Source organism: Heterodontus francisci, chromosome 19, assembly GCF_036365525.1.
Source record: "Heterodontus francisci isolate sHetFra1 chromosome 19, sHetFra1.hap1, whole genome shotgun sequence".
Lineage (NCBI taxonomy): Eukaryota > Metazoa > Chordata > Chondrichthyes > Heterodontiformes > Heterodontidae > Heterodontus > Heterodontus francisci.
The window spans coordinates 71,771,428-71,797,844 of NC_090389.1; the positions used below are offsets into that span (position 1 = coordinate 71,771,428).

The 26,417-nt window shown below is 42.6% G+C and overlaps 1 protein-coding gene across 5 annotated transcripts in view; it reads right to left on the reverse strand.

Annotated features, from left to right (window-relative positions):
• Window positions 1–24,388: 24,388 nt before the first annotated feature.
• The window catches only part of LOC137380173 (inter-alpha-trypsin inhibitor heavy chain H3-like), a 199,673-nt gene continuing 197,644 nt past the window's right edge, over window positions 24,389–26,417 (reverse strand). For all 5 annotated transcript variants that reach the window (XM_068051927.1, XM_068051928.1, XM_068051926.1 and 2 more), the window contains 3 exons: window positions 25,817–25,989; window positions 24,988–25,099; window positions 24,389–24,883 (listed from right to left, as the gene is read on the reverse strand). In XM_068051927.1, the coding sequence (XP_067908028.1) occupies window positions 24,739–24,883; window positions 24,988–25,099; window positions 25,817–25,989 (430 nt within the window). In that variant the 3' untranslated portion in view covers window positions 24,389–24,738. The remainder of the gene's footprint in view (window positions 24,884–24,987; window positions 25,100–25,816; window positions 25,990–26,417) is intronic.

Sequence of the window (26,417 nt, forward strand, 5' to 3'; positions counted from 1 at the left end):
GGGCTGCATTTTGCTCACCCTCCGGCGTTAGGGGTCTTGGCAGAGCGAGGCCCGGGTAATTCTTCCGGGAGAGGCTTGCCATAACCCCCGACGCCGAGAAGGCCCTGCCCCATTTTACCAGCGGCGGTGAGGCCTCGATGCGGCCCCCTTTGCGGCACAGCAGCAGTGCCTTCATTTTAACGTTAAAATTAAGTTAAAAAATGCAAATTAACTTACCTTATCCTAGCGGTTGTCCCACGCTGATATTCAGGCCACCGGCTGGAACTCCTGTGCCTTCGGAGTTCCGAGGCGTGACACTGGTGGGGACGGGGGAGGAGTGAAATTATCAGGGCGGGGCAGGGTGGAGTGGGGAAAACAATTTGTATTGGCTGAGGGGATAGTGGGAAGGGGTTGAAGGGCAAAGATAACAAGGTTGGGGGGGAAGTTCGGGTTGGGAATAAAGTTTATTTCGGTGCGACAGGCCCAAAGACAAACATGGGGGGGTGGGTTAGTGGGTGGGGTTGGAAAGGGCTTCCAGCTTTTTTTTAATTTTTTAAGGATAATGTCAAATTCTTTCTTTTTCTTTTGGGCCTCCTTATCTCGAGAGACAATGGATACGCGCCTGGAGGTGGTCAGTGGTTTGTGAAGCAGCGCCTGGAGTGGCTATAAAGGCCAATTCTGGAGTGACAGGCTCTTCCACAGGTGCTGCAGAGAAATTTGTTTGTCGGGGCTGTTGCACAGTTGGCTCTCCCCTTGCGCCTCTGTCTTTTTTTTTGTCAAATAATGTGCCTTTAAAAAATGATATTTTTTCAAAGGGCTTGAAGCTCTTTAAAATGGAGCTGGCACCAGATGCTGCTGTCGGGGACAAGCAGCCGCCCCCTCTATGTCATCAGGGGGCGGCCACTCCCCCCCCCCCTCCATTTAAATGAGCCCCTGCGTTAGTAAAATTCAGGCCAGCAGGTCTGGCAGCATCGGTGGAGAGAGAAACAGTTAAAGTTTCAGGTCTGTGACCATTCATGAAAGGTCACAGACCTGAAACATTGACTGTGTTTCTCTCTGCACAGTTGCGGCCAGGTGAGCTTGGCCAAAGAGGTAAGTTTTAAGGAGTGTCATAAAGGAGGAAATGAGGTGGTGAGGTGCAGAGTTGTACGGAGGGTATTCCAGAGCTCAGAGCTTAGGCAACTGAAAGCACGGCCACCAATGGTGAAGCGACTGAAATCGCGGATGCTCAAGAGGTCAGAATTAGAGAAGTGTTGATATCTCAGAGGGTTGTGGGATAGGAGGAGTTACATAGCTAAGGAGTGATGGAGGGTTTTTAAAACAAAAATGCAAATTTTAAAATCAAGGTGTTACTTAACTGGGAGCCAATGTAGGTCAGCGAGCACAGGGGTGATGGGTGAATGCGACGAAGGACACAGGCAGCATAATTTTGGATGACCTCAAGTTTAAGGAGGGTAGAATGTGGGAGGCTGGCCAGGAGTGCTTTGGAATAGTCAAGTCTCAAGGTAACAAAGACATGGATGAGAATTTCAGCAGCAGAAGAGCTGAGACGGGGACAGAATCAGGCGATATTATGGAGATGCAACTCGACAGTCTTAGTAATGACGTGGAAATGCGGTCGGACTCTCATCTTGGGTTTAAATATGATACTGTTGGGACTGAAACTGGAGGAATACACTGTCTTCCTCTAGTTCCACTTCTGCACGGTCACAACAGTTACTGAAATGGCCAATTATATACTCTATTTTTATTTCAGAATAAACAACCAGATTTTTTAATAACTGTATAAAACGCTGATTAGGCCACAGCTGGAGTATTGCTTACAGTTCTGGTCACCATATTACAGGAAGGACATAATTGCTCTGGAGAGAGTACAGAGGAGATTTACAAGAATGTTGTCAGGGCTTGAAAGTTGTATCTATGAGGAAAGATTGGATAAGCTAGGGTTGTTTTCCTTAGAACTGAGGAGGCTGAGGGGTGACTTAATTGAGGTTGACAAAATTATGAGGGGCCTAGATAGATGGGACAGGAAGGACCCGTTTCCCCTAGCGGAGAGGTCAATTACCAGGGGACACAGATTTAAGGTGACCGGTAGAAGGATTAGAGGGGGCATGAGGAAAAACTTTTTCACCCAGAGGGTGGTGGGTGTCTGGGATTCACTGCCAGGAATGGTGGTGGAGGCAGAAACCCTCAACTCATTTAAAAGCACCTGAAGTGCTGTAACCTGTAAGGCTATGGACCAGGTGCTGGAATGTGGGATTAGACTAGGTGGCTAGTATTTTTGGCTGGCGCAGACAAGATGGGCTGAATGGCCTCCTTCTGTACCGTAATTTTTCTATGCCTCTATGGTTCTATAAACAAAAAAAATTAATTTATTATAAAACAAGACATATTCAATAAAAATGCAAAGCATTAACACAGATTGAAATTTGAAAGTTCCCTTCTTAATTCACCCAATGCACACACACACACCAGTTAAAGAAAAAATAAAGAAGTTTTCTCTGCAAAGAACTCTTTACAAAAAAGACAAAAAAAACTTTGACCAAATACTTGTTAATTCTTGAAGGAAAAGGAGAAGACATGGAATGATATCAGTTATCCCTTTATTCTGGCATCCCAAATATGCATAGAAGGCTCTCACTAGGATCTTTTTGGAGCAGTTCTCTTCAGGCGATGTCGAGGATTAGTCTGGCAGGCTTTCCAGGAGAAATGCAGCATCAGGGGTTTCAGCTATCACATTGGATTCTCAGGGTTTCTCAGAGAGGTGGAGAAAGGATGAACTGGCGTCTTCTCTCTTCGCAGGCTGACCCCCAAGTGACTGAAAACAATATCCATAACTCTTGACCATCATAAATCTAGACATGTCACTTCTTTGTAAACAACACCCCCGAGTCACCAAGGCTCCTGCTGTTTATTTAGCTTATGACATGTGACATCCAGTAAGGGTTGTTTTTAAACAAAAATTTCAAGTTCTTCCAGTGACCTTTTAAAAAAAACAAAGTCCAACATTTATGGACTCTCTTCAGTCCTCCAAATGAATCTATCTCCATAATTTTAAAACATGTTTCCTCAAAAAATATAAAAAAGGAAGCACTTTCATAACACCCTCATTTTTCAATGCGTTTCATTACAAAGAGTGGGGAAAAAAGAAAAAAATTAAAAGACATGTACACATTCATTCTCATTCACTCTTCACTGTAACTAATGCAGTTTGTCTTTGTACCATCTTAGTACTCACATAATGCAAAGCAAAGTTAAATACTAGATCAAGCATCAGCAATTACATGATTTTCCTGGCAATGTGGATAATCGTTAAGTGATAGGGTTGTAATAATAATAATCAAAATAGTCTGGCATTTCTGGTTTTTGAACTTTTCCACAAAGGCTAGGATATTATGATTAGTATACACCAGTGCCTCTCTGTAGTCGTGGCAGACATATACTTCAAAATGCTTAAGAGCTAACAGTAATTCCAGGGTTTCCTTTTCCACTGTTGAGTATCTCTTTTGGTGTCGATTTAGCTTTTGGAAAAATATGCTTCTAGTCTGTCTATGCCCGATTCATCTCTTGTAACACGACTGCACCGACTCCCAGGTCACTAGCATCAATTGTTTCCTTGAAGGGCTTAGTAAAATTTAGGGTAGCCAACCCTAGTTAATTGATCAAAATGGCTTTCAGCCTCTCGAAAGATGCTTGGCACTCCCCTGACCACACTATCTTGGCTCTCTTTTTTTGTAGCAAATCCGTCAGTGGGGCAGCTATAGTGCTAAAACTTGATACAAACTTGCAGTAGAAACCAAACATCTCCCAAAATCTCATGATTTCTTGTTTAGTTTTAGGGACAGGGAACTCCATCAATGATTTTACTTTTGCTGTTCTTGGCAACACTTGTCCATGTCCTACTCTATGCCCTAGTAGGTTACCCATGCTTTTGCAAATTCACTTTTAGAAAAGTTTATCACTGAATCAGCCAACTGTAATTTTGTAAACAGAGCTTCTAGTTGTTCCAAGTGGTCCTTCCAAGTGGCACTGTATATCAGCACATCATCAAGATAAACCACACAGTTAGGAAAACTGGCTACCACTTGGTTCATTAGTCTCCGGAAAGTTGCAAGGGCACTTTGTTAGCCTGAATGGCATCACTCAGCATTGGAAAAGACCATCTGGTGTGATAAAGGCCAATATTTCTTCAGCTCAGGGTGTTTAAAGGAACCTGCCAATATCCCCATAACAAATCTATTTTGGGGGTAAGAAATATGGCACTGCCAATTCTATCATTACAGTCTTCCAAGCAAGGAACTGGGTAGGAGTCTGCCTTTGTTACTGCATTAACCTTTCTGTAGTCTATGCAAAATCTAGTTGAACCATCAGGCTTTGGCATTAACACCAATGGGGAGCTCCAGCCGCTTTGACTGGGTTTAATTAGGTGGTTTTCCAACATGTATTGGATTACTGCATTAACCTGGGCCTGTTTCTCTGGACTTAAGCGATATGAAAGCTGTTTTATAGGAGAGGATTCTCCTACATCCATATCATGTATGGCTAAGGTTGTACATCCTGGTTTATCCCTACAGACCCCTTTAAATGCTGTGATTAGCCTTGTTAGGTCTTCTCGTTGTTTTGCATCTAAATATGAAAGCATAGTGTCCAATCTCCCTAACAATTCAGTATTAGCTAACCGGATAGTAGGAGGTTTAATTTGAGAATTGTCTAGGCCTCCTTCTGCCTCATTCTCACTATCACTTTCATCCTTCACTGTCCCTACTACCTGACGTACCTGTTCTTGCTTATCCTCCTCCCGGTGTTGATATTGTTTCAACATATTGATGTGACACAGCCGATTCTTTTTCCAGCAATCTGGGCTGTCAATCAAATAATTTACTTTACCAATCCTTTTGACTATTCTATATGGTCCACTGAGCTGTGCTTTCAGTGTTCACCCTGTAAAGGCAGTAATACTAACACCTCATCTGCTGGTTGAAATGTTCGGGTCTTGGCATGCTTGTCTGCCCATTTCTTCATGGTTGTTTGGGAAGCTTTTAGGTGTTCCTGAGCCACTTTGCAGGATCTCGTGAGCTGTTCCTGGAACATGGATACATAATCTAACACGGAAGATTCATCCCTCTGTTCTAAAAACTGTTCTTTGATTAGTTTTAGTGGACCTCTTACCACATGTCCATAAACTATTTCAATAGGACTAAAACCAGTAGACTCATTAGGTGAATCCCTAGTGGCAAACAAAAGAAATTCCAGCCCTTTATCCCAAAATTGGGGACATTCATGACAACATTTTTTTTTATTCGTTCATGCGATGTGGGTGTCGCTGGCTAGCATTTATTGTCCATCCCGAATTTCCCTTGAGAAGGTGGTGGTGAGCTGTCTTCTTGAACCACTGCAGTCCATCCGGGGTAGGTACACTCACTGTGCTGTTAGGAAGGGAGTTCCAGGATTTTGATCCAGCGACAGTGAAGAAACGGCGATATAGTTCCAAGTCAGGACGGTGTGTGGCTTGGAGGGGAACTTGCAAGTGGTGGTATTCCCATGCATCAGCTGCCCTTGCCCTTCTAGTTGGTAGAGGTCGCAGGTTTGGAAGGTGCTGTCTAAAGAGCCTTGGTGCATTGCTGCAGTGCATCTTGTAGATGGTACACACTGCTGCCACTGTGCGTCGGTGGTGGAGGGAGTGAATGTTTCTGGATGGGGTGCCAATCAAGCGGGCTGCTTTGTCTTGGATAGTGTTGAGCTTCTTGAGTGTTATTGGAGCTGCACTCATCCAGACAAGTGGAGAGTATTCCATCACACTCCTGACTTGTGCCTTGTAGATTGTGGACAGGCTTTGGGGAGTCACAAGATGAGTTACTCAACACAGGATTCCTAGCCTCTGACCTGCTGTTGTAGCCACAGTATTTATATGGCTACTCCAGTTCAGTTTCTGGTCAATGGTAAACCCCCAGGATGTTGATAGTGGGGGATTCAGCGACAGTATTGCCGTTGAATGTCAAGGGGAGATGGTTAGATTCTCTCCTGTTGGAGATGCTCATTGCCTGGCACTTGTGTGGCGCAAATGTTACTTGCCACTTATCAGCCCAAGCCTGGATATTGTCCAGGTCTTGCTTCATTTCTACACGGACTGCTTCAGTATCTGAGGAATCACGAATGGTGCTGAACATGGTGCAATCATCAGCGAACATCCCCACTTCTGACCTTATGATTGAAGGAAGGTCATTGATGAAGCAGCTGAAGATGATTGGGTTGAGGAAAATAAGCTGAGGAACTCCTGCAGCGATGTCCTGGAGCTCAGATGATTGACCTCCACCAACCACAACCATCTTCCTTTGTGCTAGGTATGACTCCAACCAACAGAGAGTTTTCCCCAATTCCCACTAACTACAGTTTTACTAGGGCTCCTTGATGCCATATTCAGTCAAATGCTGCCTTGATGTCAAGGGCAGTCACTCTGACCTCACCTCTTGAGTTCGGCTCTTTTGCCCATGTTTGAACCAAGGCTGTAATGAGGCCAGGAGTTGTGTGGCCCTGGCAGAACCAAAACTGAGTGCCACTGAGCAGGTTATTGCTAAGCAAATGGTGCTTGATAGCACTGTCGATGACACCTTCCATCACTTTACTGATGATTGAGAGTAGACTGATGGGGCGGTAATTGTTGGGTTGAACATGTCCTGCTTTTTGTGTACAGGACATACCTGACAATTTTCCACATTGCTGGCTAGATGCCAGTGTTGTAGTATGCCCTGATCATCATTTTGAGGGTCTGATGGTACTGTTCTAAAGCCCCTTGTGTCTGTGGGTGGTATGCTGAGGACTTTAACTGTGTTATACCCAGATTAATCATAACTTTCTGAAAAACGTTAGACATAAAATTGGAACCTTGATCTGACTGGATCGCAATCGGTAATCCATATCTAGTGACGAATTGGATTATCTTTTCTACCACTACCTTAGCAAAAATTGTTCTCAAGGGAATGTCCTCTGGGAAACAAGTAGCGATATCCATAACAGTGAGTATATTGTTATGACCAAGGCAGGAGTAATGCACTGTTAATTCAGTCCCACGGGTCACAGCATATTAGTCAAGTTTCCCACCAGCCGGAAAAATAGCCAAATAAATCACTTTACTTATCCCCCAGAATAAAGCACACCAAACCAGATTTCTTTAAACAACAACAAAATTAATTATTTATTAATAAACCAAGTTTTAAACGATAATGAGATAAATCTAAATGTATGAAAAGATTTTATAACTTCTTATTCTTTTTAATCCTCATGCACACACACGTACATTCATAAACCAAAAGTTAACTGGTTTTTAAAAGGCTGTTTTAAGTTGCAACGGTTTCTTAGGAATAATAAAAATAATTAGTTGTCACAGTCTGATAGGATATTTCCAGATTGGTGAGGTGTCCCACGGTCGAATAGTCGGATGCCACTCAAAGTCTCTCCAGGTGAGATTGACGAACAGTCTGTGATCGGTAGACGTTCAAGGCAAATTGTCTGCAGCAGACGCCGCACAGATCTTTCAACAAAAGGTTGTAGCAACAGGTCTACTTAAATTTTAAAGTAGCATAGCATGAATAGGATGGGAATAGAGGGATACGGACCCCGGAAGTGAAGAAGGTTTTAGTTTAGGCAGGCATCAAGATCGGCGCAGGCTTGGAGGGCCAAATGGCCTCTTCCTGTGCTGTACTGTTCTTTGTTCTTTGTTCAGTCTAACAGTAGAAACTTCCCTGAGATTTCAGGATCTCCCAAAAACACAAACGGCAACAGGAGTCACTCTTGAGACTGGAGGCAACAGCAATCTGCCACACCTGAAACAAAAGGCTTCCATTCTAAAAAGCAGTGTTCCTCCACAGAGTGTAGCAACTCCTCTTTTCCTGTGTCTTTTCTCTCTCCTCAGGTAGGTGAACACCACACCTTAAATGTAGTATTTCTTTCTAAGTGATGTGAGGCTTATTTTTCAGAGAGAGTAGGTCTTTTCTCTAGTCTATCAGCAAATCACAGCTCCCAGCCAGCTCACTGCCAGCTGTGCCCAGCTCACTGCTAGCTGTGCCCAGCTCCCCGGTCTATTCCACTCTGCAAAACTGAAACTGAAACTCTCCAACAACCAAGTCACAGGACAGTCATAAATCTTCCTGTTACTTGGATACAAGTTTTACAGCCTGCACACTTCAAACACCAAGTGTCGGCATTTAGTGTTCACAGAAAATTTAGTATTTTCATCAGTATTTACAGTAGAGAAAGAAAATGTTGTCGAGGAGAATACTGAGATTCAGACTACTAGGCTAGATGGGATTGAAGTTCACAAGGAGGAGGTGTTAGCAATTTTGGAAAGTGTGAAAATAGATAAGTCCCCTGGGCCAGATGGGATTTATCCTAGGATTCTCTGGGAAGCCAGGGAGGATATTGCAGAGCCTTTGTCCTTGATCTTTATGTCATCATTGTCGACAGGAATAGTGCCGGAAGACTGGAGGATAGCAAATGTTGTCCCCTTGTTCAAGAAGGGGAGTAGAGACAGCCCTGGTAATTATAGACCTGTGAGCCTTACTTCGGTTGTGGGTAAAATGGTGGAAAAGGTTATAAGAGACAGGATTTATAATCATCTTGAAAAGAATAAGTTCATTAGCGATAGTCAGCACAGTTTTGTGAAGGGTAGGTCGTGCCTCACAAACCTTATTGAGTTTTTCGAGAAGGTGACCAAACAGGTGGATGAGGGTAAAGCAGTGGATGTGGTGTATATGGATTTCAGTAAGGCGTTTGATAAGGTTCCCCACGGTAGGCGATTGCAGAAAATACGGATGTATGGGGTTGAAGGTGATTTAGAGCTTTGGATCAGAAATTGGCTAGCTGAAAGAAGACAGAGGGTGGTGGTTGATGGCAAATGTTCATCCTGGAGTTTAGTTACTAGTGGTGTACCGCAAGGATCTGTTTTGGGGCCACTGCTGTTTGTCATTTTTATAAATGACCTGGAAGAGGGTGTAGAAGGGTGGGTTAGTAAATTTGCGGATGACACGAAGGTCGGTGGAGTTGTGGATAGTGCCGAAGGATGTTGTAGGGTACAGAGGGACATAGATAGACTGCAGAGCTGGGCTGAGAGACGGCTAATGGAGTTTAATGCGGAAAAGTGTGAAGTGATTCACTTTGGAAGGAGTAACAGGAATGCAGAGTACTGGGCTAATGGGAAGATTCTTGGTAGTGTAGATGAACAGAGAGATCTTGGTGTCCAGGTGCATAAATCCCTGAAGGTTGCTACCCAGGTTAATAGGGCTGTTAAGAAGGCATATGGTGTGTTAGCTTTTATTAGTAGGGGGATCGAGTTTCGGAGCCACAAGGTCATGCTGCAGCTGTACAAAACTCTGGTGAGGCCGCACCTGGAGTATTGCGTGCAGTTCTGGTCACCGCATTATAGGAAGGTTGTGGAAACTTTGGAAAGGGTGCAGAGGAGATTTACTAGGATGTTGCCTGGTATGGAGGGAAGGTCTTACGAGGAAAGGCTGAGGGACTTGAGGTTGTTTTCGTTGGAGAGAAGGAGGAGGAGAGGTGACTTAATAGAGACATATAAGATAATCAGAGGTTTAGATAGGGTGGATAGTGAGAGTCTTTTTCCTCAGATGGTGATGGCAAACACGAGGGGACATAGCTTTAAGTTGAGGGGTGATAGATATAGGACAGATGTCAGAGGTAGTTTCTTTACTCAGAGAGTAGTAGGGGCATGGAACGCCCTGCCTGCAACAATAGTAGACTCGCCAACATTAAGGGCTTTTAAGTGGTCATTGGATAGACATATGGATGAAAATGGAATAGTGTAGGTCAGATGGTTTCACAGGTCGGCGCAACATCGAGGGCCGAAGGGCCTGTACTGCGCTGTAATGTTCTAATTTTAAAAAAATCCCCTTTTCCCAGCTCTTAAAGGCACATAGACCTCTAAGTTTTTAAAAAAAAAACTCTTGTGACAATATCATGATGTCCCACTTTTGTTTTTGGTTAAGGTCCCACACAGTTTACCAACACCCTACTAAATGGTTCCCCAAAAACTGGTATGGGAATTAGAGGTGCCAGTTTTATGGCAGGAATTGGTTTTCCCACAATCTGGCACATATGGCACATTTTACAAAACTGCACCACATCCTGGTAAAGACCTGGTAAAACTGCTCTCCACTGGGTCCTGGGCTGGAGTCAGGTCTTTCCTCATCAGAATTTTCACTGGAGTCAAGACTACCCTATTGTTTTAGTTCCAGCTTTTTACATTTGAATTTGCTTTCTCACATCTTTTCTTTCTCCTGCCTCTCTTCTCTTTCCTTTTGAAATTCTAGTTCAATTTTCTCATTTCTTTTTCTCTTTCAAGTTCAAATTCTTTCATTTCTTTTTCCTGCTTGAGCTACTTCATCCGAAACTCAATTCTAACTAATTCAACTGAACTACCATCTGGATTGCCTTTTTCTTCTTCCAAGTTCAAATGCTGTGGTATAACCTCAATTATGTCTGCTTTCTTAGCTCCTGATTTTAACTTTGACTCCAACTTTTCTGCCAATTCTTTTAGCCTCGCCTTCAAATCTCTCAAGGATAACTCCTCCCTCTGCAGAAAAATCGCAGCAACTGACAAAGCCATTCCGGTCATGTAAACTTTACTCTAATGCACAAGAAACCTGATGTTTTCCTTTTCCCTTTTTCAATTATTATTACCCTACTTACAATTGCACCAGCTTTGGGTTATCCCACACAGAGCCCCCAATTATATGTTACGACTGAGGCTGATGGAGTGCACTGTCTTTCTCTAGTTCCACTTCTTCACGGGTCACAACATATATTTAAATGTTTACCCAGTTACTGATATGGCCAATTATATATTCTATTTTTATTTCAGAATAAAATCCACCATCAGGTTTCTTAATCAACAAAAAAATATTAATTTATTATAAAACATGAGTTATTCAGTAAAGATGCAAATCATTAACGTACAGATTGAAATATGAAAGTTCCCTTCTAAATTAGCCCACACACAGACACACACACACACTCACACAGGTTAAAGAAAAAATAATGTCAAAAAGACAAAGGAATACTTTGGCCAAATACTTGTTAATTCTTGAAGGAAAAGGAGAAGATATGGAATGATATCAGTTATCCTTTTATTCAGGTGTCCCAAATATGCATAGAAGGCTGTCATTTCGATCTTTTTGGAGCAGTTCTCTTCAGGCGACATTGAGGAGTAGTCTGGCAGTCTTTCCAGGAGAAATGTGGCATCAGGGGTTTCAGCTATCACACTGGATTCTCAGGATTTCTCAGAGAGGTGGAGAAAGGATGAGCTGGTGTCTTCTCTCTTAGCAGGCTTATCCCCAACTGACTCAAAATAATGTCCAAAATGAAACCAACTCTTGACCACCATACATCTTGACATGTCACTTCTCTGTAAACAACACCCCCTAGACACCAAGGCTCCAGCTGTTTATTTAGCTTAAGACATGTGGCATCCAGTAAGGGTTGTTTTTAAACAAAAATCTCAAGTCTTTCCAGTGGTCTTTTTAAAAAAAAATAATTCCAGCATAGAATCATAGAAAGTTTAAGGCACAGAAAGAGGCCACTTGCCCATCATGTCTGTGCCGACCGAAAAATGATCCACCTATTCTAATCCCACCTTCCAGCATTTGGCTCATAGCTCTGCAGCTTATGGCACTTGAGGTGCATATCCAGACTCCTCTTGAGTGAGTTGAGAGTCTCTGCCTCAACTACCCTTTCAGGCAGTGAGTTCCAGACCCCCATCACCCTCTGGGTGAAAAAGCTTTTCTTCATCTCCCCTCTAATCTATGGACTCTCTGCAGTCCTCCAAATGAATCCATTTCCACAATTTTTAAACTAAAAAAAATGGAAGTACTTTTATAACAATACCAAGGTTGGGAACAGTTTGGTTTAGCCTTACACAGTTGCCTGAAAGAGGGATGGAGTCGCTGGCTAGGAAACAGAGTTTGGAGCAGGGACCAAAGACAATGGCTTCAGTCTTCCAAATGTTTAATTGGAGGAATGTTCTGCTCATCTAACACTGGATGTTGGTAAAGCAGTCTGTTAATTTAGCAACAGTGAAGAAGAGAGATGGTGCTGAGATAGAGGTAGATGTTGTTAGTGTACATGTGCAAACGAACACTGTGCTTTCGGATGATGTCGCCAAAGGGCAGCATGTAGCTAGAAATAGGAGGGGGCTAAGGAAGATCCTTGAGGCCACCAGAGGTAATTTTGTGGGATTGGGAAGAGATGGAATTGTAGATGATTCTCTGATTAGATATGATTAGATAGGTAAAAATAGAACCAGGCAAATGCAGTCCCATCCAGCTAGACTATGATGGAGGCATTGGAGGAGGATGGTGAGGTCAACTGTGTCAAAGGCTGCAGACAGGTTGAGAGGAACAAGGAGGGATAGTTTACCATTGCCATTCTATTGGTTCAATTAAAATAGTCCCAGCCATGAATTAGGATTCCTTTAGTTCAAACACCTATTTGCAGCAATGTCACAGCTGGAGTTCACAGTTAAGGATTTGGTTTCTCACATTGCTCATTTGTGTCACAGGACCGTTGCAATCTCAGCAATCTGAGACAGCCATGAAGGTCCAGAGGAGAAAGTGGAAGACCTGTAACCTTCAAACTTCAAATGCACATCTCCCAATAAGAAATAACTAGCTTTTGTTAACCTTGAGCGCATGCATTGATGGAAGATACGTAGCTCTCTCACTGAGAACAGCTACTATAGCTGTTTTGATATTACACTAAGATTCATGCTAGTGATACCAGTTTCCAATGGGCAGACATCATGACAGCAGCTGCAACCTGAAAGTTGGGGGTGGAGAGCGAAGTCGAGTATTGAGATTGTGTACAGTTCTACCGCAAGGGTATAAGTACGGGAACATCACATCAGGTGCCCCTTCAAGTTACACACCATCTTGACCTGGCAATACATCATTGTTGCTTCATTGTTGCTGGGTCAAAGTCCTGGAACCATAGCTAACAGTACTGTTAGAATACCTTCACCACATGGACTGCAGCGGTTCAAGAATTACCACCACCTTCTCGAGGGCAATTAGGGATGAGAAATAAATGCTGACCTTGTCAGTGATGCTCACATCCCATGAACAAAAAGGATCCAAAAATTGCACAAAGACTGAGATAATACAGATATAGTGATAGTACAGAGACAGTGACAGAGAACAAAGCATTCAGTGAAACTCAGAGAGAGAGAGAAAGAGAGCGACCTAAAACTGATTCATTGCAACGAGCTTGTGAGTATTACATAGCCTGTAGTTCTGCGTCTTGTAATAACCGAATCACCTCATTTGATTGACTGTCTATAAACAGAATTATTATTAAAGTATGAGATAAATAAAAAAGATTTGAGATCTAAAAGGAATAAAGTCTAGTAATTAACAAATTGGGATTACTCAGGCCCTTAGACAAAAGTACTCGGTTCCCTTCAGGGAGAGAGATTCTTACCAATTGACTAAGAGACTACGAATCAATTAGACCCGATTAATTAATAAATTTATTGTAGTAGAGGAGACCCCCAGTTTGTAGCCGGACCCACTTAGCAACAGGAGAGTAATTTTTTTTATGGAAGCACAAAACTGTTACAGCACAGAAGGAGGCCATTTGGCCCACCGTATCTGCACCGGCTCGCCGACTCCATTGCACAACCTTTTCCCCAAAACCCTGCACATTCTTCCTTTTCCGATAACTATGGTAATTTGCTTCTGAAGGCCTCGATGGAACCTGCCTCCACCACACTCTGGCAGTGCATTCCAGATCCTAACCACTCACTGCGCGAAAAAGTTTTTCCTCATGTTCACCATTGCTTCTTTTGCCAACTATCTTAAATCTGTGCCCTCTTGTTCTTGATCCTTTCACAAGTGGGAACAGTTTCTCTCTATCTACTCTGTCCAGACTCCCTCTGATTTTGAATACCTCTATCAAACTTCCCCTCAGCTTTATCCTCTCCAAGGAAAACAGTCCCAACTTCTCCAAGCTATCTTCGTAAATGAAGTTCCTCATCCCTGGTACCATTCTCATGAATCTTTTCTGCACTCTCTCTAATGCCTTCACATCCTTCCTTAAACATTATGCCCAGAACTGGATGTAAGACTCCAGTTAAGGCCGAAACGGTGTTTTATACAAGTTAACATAACCTCCTTGCTCTTGTACTCTATGCCCCTATTAATAAAACCTTGGTTACCGTATGCTTTATTAACTGTGCTTTTAATCTGTCCTGCCACCTTCAATGACTCTCGCGCTAGTAGGTTCTTCGCAGGTCCACCACCGCTGCTGCCTCTCCCAACTCCCTCCAGGTAAGTGAAGGCCCCGAGCCTGGGTCTTGATTTATACTGTTTCCAGTAGGTTCCTCGCAGGACCGCCAACGGCACTGCTGCCGCCTCTCCTGACTTCCTCCAGGTTCATGAAGGCCCTGAGCCTGCGTCGATTTATACTCCCTCCGGTAGGTTCCTCGCAGCTGCGCCGCTGCCGCCTCTTCCGACTCCCTCCAGGTGTTCGTTCTTGGGTTGTGAGCATCACTGGCGAGGCCAGCATTTACTATCCATCCTTAATCGCCCTTGAGAAGGTGATGGTGAGTTGCCTTCTTGAACTGCTGCAGTCCATGTGGTGTAGGTACACCCACAGTGCTGTTAACTAGAGAGTTCCAAGTTTTTGACCCAATGACAGTGAAGGAATGGCGATATAGTTCAAAGTCAGGATGGTGTGTGACTTGGAGGGTAAGTTGCAGGTGGTGATGTTCCCATGTGCCAGCAGTCCTTGTCCTCTAGGTGGTCGAGGTCATAGGTTTGGAAGGTGCTGTCGAAGGAGGCTTGGTGAGTTGCCGCAGTGCATCTTGTATTTGGTATATATTGCTGCCACTGTGCACTATTGATGGAGGGAGTGAATGTTTAAGGTGGTGAACAGGGTGACAATCAAATGGGCTGCTTTATCCTGGATGATGTAGAGCTTCTTGAGTATTGCTGGAGCTGCACTCATACAGACAAGTGGGGAGCACTCCCTCACACTCCTAACTTGTGCCTTGTAGATGGTGGACAAGCTTTGAGTGGTCAGGAGGTAAGTTACTCAATGTTGATGAGGGATTTTATAAAAGTGATGTCACTGAATGTCAAGGGGAGATGGTTAGATTCTCTCTTGTTGGAGATAGTCATTGCCTGGCATTTGTGTGATGCAAATGTCACTTGCCACTTATCAGCCCAAGCCTGGATGTTGTCCAGGTCTTGCTGCATGCGAGTATGGACTGCTTCAGCCTCTGAGGCATTGCGAATTTTATTGAACACCCTGCCATCATTATCGAACATCTCCAATTCTGACCTTATGTTGGAGGGAAGGTCATTGATGAAGCAGCTGAAGATGGTTTGCCTAGGACACTACCCTGAGGAACTCCTGCAGTGATGTCTTGGGACTGAGATGATTGGCATCCAACAATGACAACCATCTTCCTTTTTGCTTGGTATGAATCCAACCAGTGGAGAGTTTTCCTCCTGATTCCCACTGACTTCAATTTGACTAGAGCTCCTTGATGCTGCACTCAATCAAATGTTGCCTTGATGTCAAGGATAGTTACTCTCACCTCACCTCTTGAGTTCAGCTCTTTTGTCCATGTTTGCACCAAGGCTGTAATGAGGTCAGGAGCCGAGCAGCCCTGGCAGAACCCAAACTAAGCATCGGCGAGAGCAGGTCATTGCTGAGTAAGTGCCATTTGATAGCATTGTCGATGACACCTTCCACCACTTTGCTGATGATTGAGAGTGGACTAATGGGGCGGTAATTGGCCAGATTGTATTTGTCCTGTTTTTGTGGACAAGACATACTTGGGCAATTTTCCACATTGTTGTGTTCCCACTGTTGTAGCTGTACTGGAACAGTTTGGCTAGGGACGTGGTTAGTTCTGGAGCACAAGTCTTCAGTACTACAGCTGGGATGTTGTCAGGGCCCATAGCTTTTGCAGTAACAAGTGCCTTCAGCTGTTTCTTGATATCACATGGAGTGAATTGAATTGGCTGAAGAGTGCCATCTCTGATGCTGGGGACCTCAGGAGCAGCAACATGATTATGTAAAAAATTGTTGCATATGATGCCTAATATGGGACTTGAGTAATTAAAAAACAATAACAATCTGCTAAAAAACCCGAGTAACAAAAATAAAAGGGGATCTGTATAATATGTAAGGGAGATCTAATAAACCACCTCACCAAGATAGATAAATAGGGGACCAGGACTAACCACTTGAGAAACCATACACGAGTGAACTACTTAGTGACTCTCCAAGGAAGAACCCCAAGGAGATAATGGGGACCAAGTTAGGAGTGAAAATAAGGGTGTCTGTCATGCTAGACCCCCACTTGCCAAGAATGAGGCATATTAATTTTGCCACATGGACATTAAATTTCAAATTGTTGCTGGGAAGAAGGCTTGTTACAAGGGCTGCCAGACACTTGGCTGGAAGACATTTAAATGCCAATAGGGACAAGAGAGGTTACTCCTCTTATCCATTTAACCCACAATGGACTTTGAGCACCAGACATTGAAGGCAGGGAAGTGCATTCCAGGCCCTGCTAGGATCCACAGAGCCAAGACGTGGTCAGACCAGCTAGTCACATGACCAACCTGCTTGACAACCTGGGTTTTTCTGAATTGTACAAACATTTTGAACTCAGAGTGTCTGTTTGTTCCTGGACTGAAAAGACCTCTCCTGGCTGGCTCGCCACAGCCTCTCCCATCTCTTTCTCACGGAACTCCAAATCCACTGAAGACACATGAACCCCAAGAGAGAGAAGTCTCCTCCAGTGAAAAAGGTTTAGGAAGAATACTGGGCCCCAATGAAATGCAAGATCTACCTACAATCAAGGACTCTACAGTGAGTTCGAAGATTCGTAACAAAAACCCTCTTCAGAGATTGCCTCAGACTTTTCCACTTTATTTCCTAGGCTCTGTTCTGTCTCTATTTGCATGTGTGTATGGCATACGCATGCTAGCGTGGGCATATCGTGTATCCATAGGCATTAACCAAATTAGAGTTTAAGTTTAATAAATTTCAACCTTTCTTCTTTAAACCTACGAAAACCTGTTTGTGCTGGTTTCTTCGCTTTACAATTGGAAGGCAGTGAACAAGGATTCACCAAGGGGAAGCTAAAAACACAGTGTGTTTAAAATAAAACCCTGTTACGGTAAGACCAGGTGAAGGCTGAGAGGGAACCCTAGACCTCTTTCTCACCCGGTCCTTACAGTGTCTGATAAACAGGGAAAGGATAAATGAAATATCTGGTGGAATAGAAATGTCAGAAATAAGTAGCAATATATGGAAATTCAAAGGACAAAAGAAAAAAGTCAGATTTAATCCTAGTACAGATAATTATACCTCTGAAACAGATAATGAGGATAGGGAAGTAAAAGATGAGACAGGTGGAGACAATACTGAAATAGAAGAGGAAAGAAAGTTTACTCGATACTCTGCCTAATTGGACTAGCTAGCAGCAAGCAATCCAAGAGTCTAAAGGTATGGCACCAGATCATACAAAACATGGGAAATTTCAGCAAACTTTGGGAGATGTGGGAAAAAAGTATCCAATATAAATATGCAGAATGGAATATAGCTAAAGAAGCTAAGCTGGAACAAGACATTAAAATAAAAGCAAAATACCACGGATGCTGGAAATCTGAAATAAAAACAGAAAGTGCTGGAAATACTGAGCAGGTCAGGCAGCATCTGTGGAGAGAGAAACAGAGTTAACGGGCTTGATTTTATAGGGGCCTCAATGTCAGGGTCTGTGGCGGGGCCATGAAGATTGCCCCGGATGAGGTCTGCCATGGACCTCGACGCAGGCAAGGCCTGGCCCAATCTCCATGGAGGCGGAGAGGCCTCGTGGTGGCCCCCCTGCCACTTGGCGATGGGACCACGATTTACATATTTAAATAAATCTACATACCTGACTAAATTGCAAGCCCGCCTCTGCCTCCGGTCCCGTCGCAATCTTCGTGCTGCTATCCAGCACTCCCGCGCCTCGATTCCCCGGACTGAGAATCATGGCACGACACTGGTTGGGAGCGGGGAGAAGGTCAGATTTCTGTGGGGGCGTGGGAGCAGTGAAAAAGTCTTCTCATTGGTGGAGGGGATGGTGGGAAGGGATAAAGTTTATAGTTGATGCACTTTGGGGCGGGGGGTGGGGGTGGAGGTGGTGGGGAAGGTCATTTGAAAAAGGCAAGTGTTTTGGGCTGGAGAGGGCAAGTATTTCATATTGTAGTATTTGGGGGAGCTTGTGGGAGAGGTGCAAAAATACCAGTTTTAATTTTTTTAATAAATGTTTATTGATTTCTTTAAAAATCCCAGAAGGGCTCAAAGCCCTTTAAAAATGGCATCAACACCCATGCACAGGCAGCTGACGCTATTGCCAGTGACGGAAGGGCCGCCCCCTCCATGTGATCGGGGCGGGGGGGAGGGGGGCGGCCCGCCTCAGCTATTTAAATTAGCCACCGCGCTTGGAATCGCAGTGGCTCTTTGGCGTGCAGCCCGGGCGTGCCAGCCGCCATTTTATTTCACCTGCTTCTAATTTCAGTGGCGGGCCTATAGAATTCAGCTCAACGTTTCAGGACCTTTCATCAGAACGTTTCTGCACTTTCTGTTTTTATTTTAGAACAAGACATTATTGCATTAAAAGATAAAAGCAGTTTTACATTTGAACAAAGCAGCTGCTGATATATTAGTATGAAGAGACTGCTCAGAGATTCCAGTGGAGGTTTAATAATAGCTGCAAATTCAAATTGGGAGGCAGGAGGTGGGCAGGTTAGAACGGACACCGAGATGTTGGGACTAGACTTAGAGGAAACAACTAAAAATCAGATGCCAAAAGACTAAAATCAAGTGTAAGTATGCTACTTAAAACCTACAGAACAGTACTTGGGTTGCATGCCTAGTCAGGCAATTTCACCAAAGGAAGTGGATAAGGGAGATTGGATAAAAAGGCATTATAAATATTTTATAATAGCTTCTGATGATAGCTCATTGACCTGAAATGCTGACTTTGTTTTTCTCTCCAGACTCTACCTGACCTATTGAGTGTATCCAGCATTTCTCTGTTTATCTTGGATTTCCCACATCTGCACTATTTTGATTTTGTATTATAAATTATTAAAAAACTTACCCAAAGCTATCACTGAGATTAGGAAAGAACCCTATCATACATTTTCATATCCTCTACTGGGAACAGGAAAATTTGGATTACTTTTGGATAAAGTATGAAAATGTTCATGAATTAGGTAGTACTGAGCTCAGACTGAGAATCCAGATAAAATGGTCAACATACTGATAATTGAGAAGGATCAATGTGTAGGGAAGTAGACAAGGTACTTTAACACATGACAGGGACTGAGAGAAGTTGCCCCTCTGCTGTAAAGGAAATACAGGAGTATGATTTGACTGGATTTCCACCTAGGCCAGAACCACTGATGGGATGAGACCAAGACACTAACCCAGATGCACCCCTAATGACATCAGCTCCTGGAGAAATTACTCATAGAGGAGAAATAGGAATGCACCTGAATGTCAATCTTAATGTAATAGCTAATAGAATGTGGGAACTATGTCCAATTCCCCCCTCTTATGAAAGTGCTTTCATTTAAAAAAAAATTTTGAGGACCTGTTTAAAACTGGAAATACTCCATAGAAGTTTCTTTTTACACGGGTCTTGTTTGAAAACAAACCTTTACTGGATGTCACATGCCTTAAGCTCAATAAACAACAGAAACCTTGGTGACTTGGGGGGAGATGTTTACACAGAAGCGACATGTCACGATTTATGACGGTCAGGAGGTCGCTTTTGGGATATTGTTTTGACTTTCTGGTTGGGGTGTGGACTGTGTTTGAAAGCAGTTGGAGATAAACCTGCCAAGAGAGAAGAACCCGCTTGCCTCCTTCATCTTGTTTCTGTGAAACACTGCGTATCAAGTGTGTGTGAGAGCCACAACCCCTGATGCCGCCTTTCTCCTGAGAAGCTGGAAAAACCTGCCAGATTAATTCTTGACGCTGCCCGAAAAGAACAGCTCCGGAAAAGAACCCAGTGACCTGTCTACGTGTTCTCAGACACCAGACTGTAGGCCATTTTGGGACACGACATATCTCATCCATTTTCTTCAAGAATTAACAAGTATTTGGTCAACATATTCTATTTTTGTCATCTTGTTTTGTAAAAGAGCTCTGCAGAGACAATTTCTTTATTTTTTCTTTAGCCAGTGTTTGTGTGCCTGGTTGTAGGGTATTTAAAAAGGGAACTTTCATATTTCAATCTATGTGTTAATACTTCATTATTGGATAAGTTTTGTTTTATAATAAACTGATAATTTTGTTGTTTATTAAAGAAACCTGGTTGGTGTAGTTTATTCTGGGACAAAAAGTAGAGTATATGATTGATTGTATCGGTAACTGGGTAAACATTTAAATATATGTTGTAACCTGTGGAGAAGTGGAACTAGAAAAGACAGTGCACTCCTCCCACTTCGGTTGTAACACCCCGATACTATATCCATTATAGAGACAAGTACCACAGTCAGGACCTACTCAGAACTATGAAACAGAGCCAAGAAAACTATAAAAAAAGAGGGGATTATTGTGGATAGCTATGGCCTTGCTTGAACTACTGAGTAAAACATTCAGAAAGGTGAGAGATGAAGAAGCACAGATAATTGTTTTATTATATGTCAATGGTATATCAATTGTGTTTCATTATATGTAGGTGGAGGGCATTAATTGGGGTTTCACTTAAGCAGATATAAAGAGACACTCACTGAAACTGGGGGTAGTTGAGTTAGGAGGTGTATGCTTGTAATAGTTCACTCTGTAAAGAAATGTTAGACTGAGTAAAGATTGGCTCCAATACAATCCTTCACCAACTGACTATCTTGAGCATAACATTATATGCGTACACAAAGGAAATAGATAATGTGAGTGATGAGAAAGCCGAAACCTCTGTATGCAAACTGGAAAGACAAAGGGCTGAAATTTATATTGCCGTCACCGTGATTGGCGGCAGCCGTAAACAATGGCAGCCCGCAAGCACGGGCTGTACTCGGCGGAACTGCTGCGATATTAAATGCGGCGGCTCACTTAATGGCTGGGGCAGACTGCTCCCCTCCCCCCGCCCCGCCAATGATATGGAGGGGGTGGGTGGTCTGTCCCCAGCAATGGTGTCAAGCGCCACTGCGCAGATGCGGACGCCCTTTTTAAAGGGCTTCAAGCCCTACATTACAATTTAAGTATTTAAAGAAAAATAATGTTAAAAATTTAAATAAAGTTACCCGATCCTCTCCCACACTTCCCCATGACCATCAAATTCATTACTTGCCCTCGCCCCCTCCCAAAAAAACATACCATCCCCCCCCAAAGTTCGGAAAGTTTAAACTTTACCCCTTCCCATCACCCCCAGACCAATCAGAGATGTTTGACCCTGCTCCCCCGCCCCCCCACTGCTCTGAAAACTTACCTGCTCCCTCTCCCCACCAGTGTTCTGCCTCAGATCCCCAGATGGGGATCCGAAAGCGTGGGAGTGCTAGCAACCGGCACGAATATTGCACTGGGACCAACAGCGGGAGCGGGTAAGTAATTAATTCATTACTTTTAATTAATTTACATATTTAAATTTTGAGGGTAGCCACGAGGCCTCGCCGCCACCGGCAATATGGTGCCGGGCCTTCCCGGCATCAAGGCCCGTGACAAGCCTCCCCCGGAGGCATTTTCCGCACAAACCCCACCCCAACCCCCAACCCCCGATGTCGGGGGCTCTGTAAAATTTGCTCCAAAGTAAGGGAACAAAAATGAAAGCCAGGCTGTGAACAAGTGATTGAGTTGAAAGAAGATAGATGAGCTAACAGCAGCAATCCAACGACAAATGGGAAAGTTAAACTACATGAAAGAGGAGAGCTAAGATCTGGGACAGCAGTGGGGAGGCAGTGGCATAATGGTAATGTCACTGGACTAGTAATCCAGAGCCCAGGCTAATGCTCTGGTGACAGGGGTTCGAATCCCACCATGGCAGATGGTGACATTTGAATGCAATTAATAAATCTGGAATTAAAAGCCAGTCCAATGGTGACCATGAAACCATTGTCGATTGTTGTAAAAACCCATCTGGTTCACTAATGCCCTTTAGGGAAGGAAAACTGTTGTCCTTACCTGGTCTGGCCTACATGTGACTCCAGACCCACAGCAATGTTATTGACTCTGAAATGGCCAAGCAGGCCATTCAGTTCAAGGGCAGTTAGGTATGGGCAATAAATGCTGGCCATGCTGGCAGCACCCACATCCCACAAATAAAAAAAAATATAGATGAACATAAGAGCTCAAAGTCTTCACTGAATCTATCCCCTCAAGCAGGGAAACCACCCCTTATTTAAGCAGAACTAGAGAAACTAAACTGAAGTGGGTGGTGGTGGGGTGGTGAAAGCATCTAGCTTTACCCCTCAAACCTCAAGGACCAACTATCCATCTGGTATTAACAAGGTGGCTAAGGAAGAAAGTGTCAGGTGACGTAAAATCCAGAGCAGGTGCAGAGGAGCGCCTCTGGTCGAAGCCCTATACATTCGGATAAAGAGGAGACCTGTAACTAGGTTAAATTAGTAACGAAGAAAGGATTACATTTGTCACCAGAGAAACACTTCATTGAATACACTCAAATCAGCCATCGGCAAACAACCTAAAGAAGAAAAAGACAGGGTATTCTACATCGAAGAGATTGCAGAATTAAAGGATTAATAGGGAAAGTAGACTCTGGACTATTAGAAGGTGCAATTAAAAATAATATCCTGACCTAATTCCAGAAGAAAATTCCATGGGATACAGGAGATTTAAAGAAACTGCCCCAAATGCTGAAATCAAAATATTTCAAACTACTGAAGAAAACATTAATAAACATAAGAACACGGTTAGAGAAGAAAGAGCAGGGAAATTACACATATCTTAAGACATTTTGGAGAAGAACATGGGATTAACTGTCTTGAAAAAATGTTTTCACTCAAACAGCTCAGACATTTAGCACAAACGATGCCAAATTGTAGGGAAGAAGAGGTTAGAAGGCATATATTTGATGGTCACTGAGGGAAATAGAGATATAAAGGACTGCAAGACAGCCAAAGAATGGGAAGTAGGAATCAAACCAAAAGTATTAAAACTAACAGACGATAGGCAACTAAATTATGAACCAAATCCACCAATGGGAGACAGTAAACGGACAAGATTTAACCTCCATGCTAGCCTATTGAGGTCACAAGACATCAAGGGAGCATGTGAGCTCCTGTTTTGTTTACTGGTTTGATTTATTTCTCCCTTCTCTGGATACTTCCTTCCAATTGTTAATCTTCATCCTGGCCAGTTTGCTCGCCAATCACATTTTCAAATGACAGCTCCTTTCTACGCAGGTCATCCTGCATGAATTTATTTTTTCATATTATGCTCTCTTTTGTGCAATGCTCTCAAAGATTCTATTTTCTTCTGTGTAGTGATTTTTTTGTGCACTGATTCCTTAAAGCTTCTGTTATCAAATTTTTTTTCATCTTTTTTTCTGAATGGGTGAGCTAAATTGTGTCTTTTTTCCAAATCTCATCAAAAGGGAGATAGTTAAAGGAATAGCACCACCATGGGGTCAAAGGAATGGTAGAGAAATTTAACACGTGTTTTGACCCTGTACTGTGAGAGAAAGGTGAGGGAAAAATTGTGGGAGCACCAGAGGAGGACATGCATGAACCACTAATTAATATAGATATTAGAAATAAAACTGCATTAAACCTTCTCAAGGACAATTCAGAATAGGCAATAAATGCTGGCCTTGCCAGCGAAGCTCACATCCCGTAAATGAATTTTAAAAAGTGGTTAATGGGGCTTACATTTGAAAAATCACGAAGCACAGATGATCAACACCTCAGAATATGGAGGGAAATTGGTAATGAAATTGCAAACACTCCAAAAATAACTTTGCAAAGTTCTTTGGAAACAGTTCATGTACCATTAGACTAGATGGCTATGAGTGTTAGATTCCGGTTAAAAAAAGGGAAAGAAAGAAAAAGACTTGCATTTTATAGAGCCCTTTTCACAACCTCAAGGCATCCCAAAGTGCTTTATAGCCAACTGAGTACTTCTGAAGTGTAGTCAATTTTGTCATGTAAGAAAATGATAAAGTAATTATAAGATATAGGCCAATCTGAGACAACAAACATGGATTTGTAAAGGGCATTACATGTTATATCATTCTTGTTACTGTAAAACAGATGGTCATCTACTGTGAGCAACTCTATAATGCCAACATACCTCGTGAGTCTTAACATGGAAGAAAGAAAACAACAGCACTCCATGTGTGAGAAAGAGGGATGGAAACAAAGTGATGAGTAAAGAGTTTGTTTACGAATAACAGTGAATTTATTATTGACATACTCTGTGCATATTGATGATTTGAATTGCACAAATTGTTGTTTTGGAAACAACTCCATCAGACTCCCTCGTCGCTGTCCCTTCTCAGGTATTTCCTCATCATTCCATTCTTGGCACACGCAAACTAAATCTGGTCATGTTACACAGGCAGTTTCCATTATAAATGAACATAGAAATTTATAATTGAAGAGACAGACGTGCTTGCAGATGTGTGATTTTTAATCTATCTATATATTTGACATATAAAGTAGTGATTGAACAATAAAGCCATGAAAGGAATACTAAAGGGATAAGCCTTCAATATCTGGTCTCATGCTATGGAGATAGTGAGTCAAATAAAGAAGAAACAACATAGTCAGTGGGAATTCCATCAATAAATCCTTTCCCATTGTAGTGAACAAACCAGCATGGGATATTGGTACCTCGCTTTGGATCGAATCTGTAATCTTTCTGGTATCCCCTAAAATTAAAGTCATCAATAAAATACATGTCAGAAATGTACAGACAAATTACAACTATTATATAGGACACATCAAAAATGTTACACTATCTTAGCAACATTACCTTGTCACCCTGAGTTTGTGACCTTTTACAATCATTGTTGCATCAGGTTTGCCTTGATCTAAGCCAGGGCGAATGTTATATATCTCAGCATTTACTTCATGGTAAAACTGGCCTGCGTCAAAGTAAAGGTAAATTAATTTGACGGGAAAGTCACAAATACAGTACAGTGCAGTGAGTGCAGCATGCCCAAGGAGAATAAAGAAAACGTAGTTTATTTTACCAGTGAGGAAGACGTAATGATTCATAAGGGATGAATGAGTTAAGAAGCTGTTGCTAAATGTTGTGATTAAACCAAGAATTTCACTTTTCTCCATTGTGTAATGCTTTTGCTTGTGCGGGAACTCAGGTGGTAATTTGGTTCAGTAAAACATTAATTTAATCGTTAATTCGGTAATTTCACAGAGATTGATTTTAAATCAAACTTTGGAATGGTTATATTCCAATCATGATCGCAGAATAATAATCTCCATTACTTATAATTGAATTAAATTCTGGAGTTCTGGAATTGAAATCTCCTTAACCAGGTTAAACTACTCTTTATTTCACAACTGAGTGATCAAGCTGATTTGAAAATTTAGTTTTTTGACTGTCTGGAGACACAAAATTGAACATATGGTGCCAAATTCACAGTCAGTTTCAGTGATGGTTGGAAATTACTACTCTTGTGATGTATATCCTGCAGAGTCATCACTAAATATAGTACTGGAGGTTATTGATACCAAGGAATTTGTGAAAGCAATTCACTGCTGTACAAGAGCTGTAACCTCTTTTAGAGTTGCTCAGTGATTAAGTATGGCTTTGCAAGAAATGAAGTGAATACTCTACTTACCAAGTAATCCATGGGTTATATTTGAGAGCCTGTGGCTGTCAAGTGTATAAAATCCCAGAAAGTCTCTGTGTAGAGGGTGATTTTTCCAGACCCGATGCAACACAATAACAAACGTTGCATCATCTCCCATTGTTATCGTGAGATTCCTTTCTTTCATAATTGAGATTGAGAAACTAGGAAATAAATGATGATAAATTTTGCAGTTTCTAAACCTTGATATCCTGAGTACTGAATAAGCACAAATAAAGCTCTCAAAATGGTCACTTTTAATAAACAATTTTTAATAATCTATTTTTAATAGCTTTTATATATTACCATGTAGACCCACTCAGTTGGTCTCGTGGTGATTATAGTTTGATTGGTCCTTGCTATCAGGATGGAAAAATCAGATACCGTCTGCGAACCCAGCACTCACCACAGTGCAGGATCGAAGATCTCCTGGGCCTCAGACCCCATTCCTACACTCCTGCTTCTCCATCCCACTCTTTCTTACCACAGGCTACTAGGCATCCTCCACCCAACCTCTTTTTGCATGCTCCATGCACTCGCTCTAAGCTCCACTGACTCTGTGAAGCATATCTTTGAAGTCGCATCTTCAGTA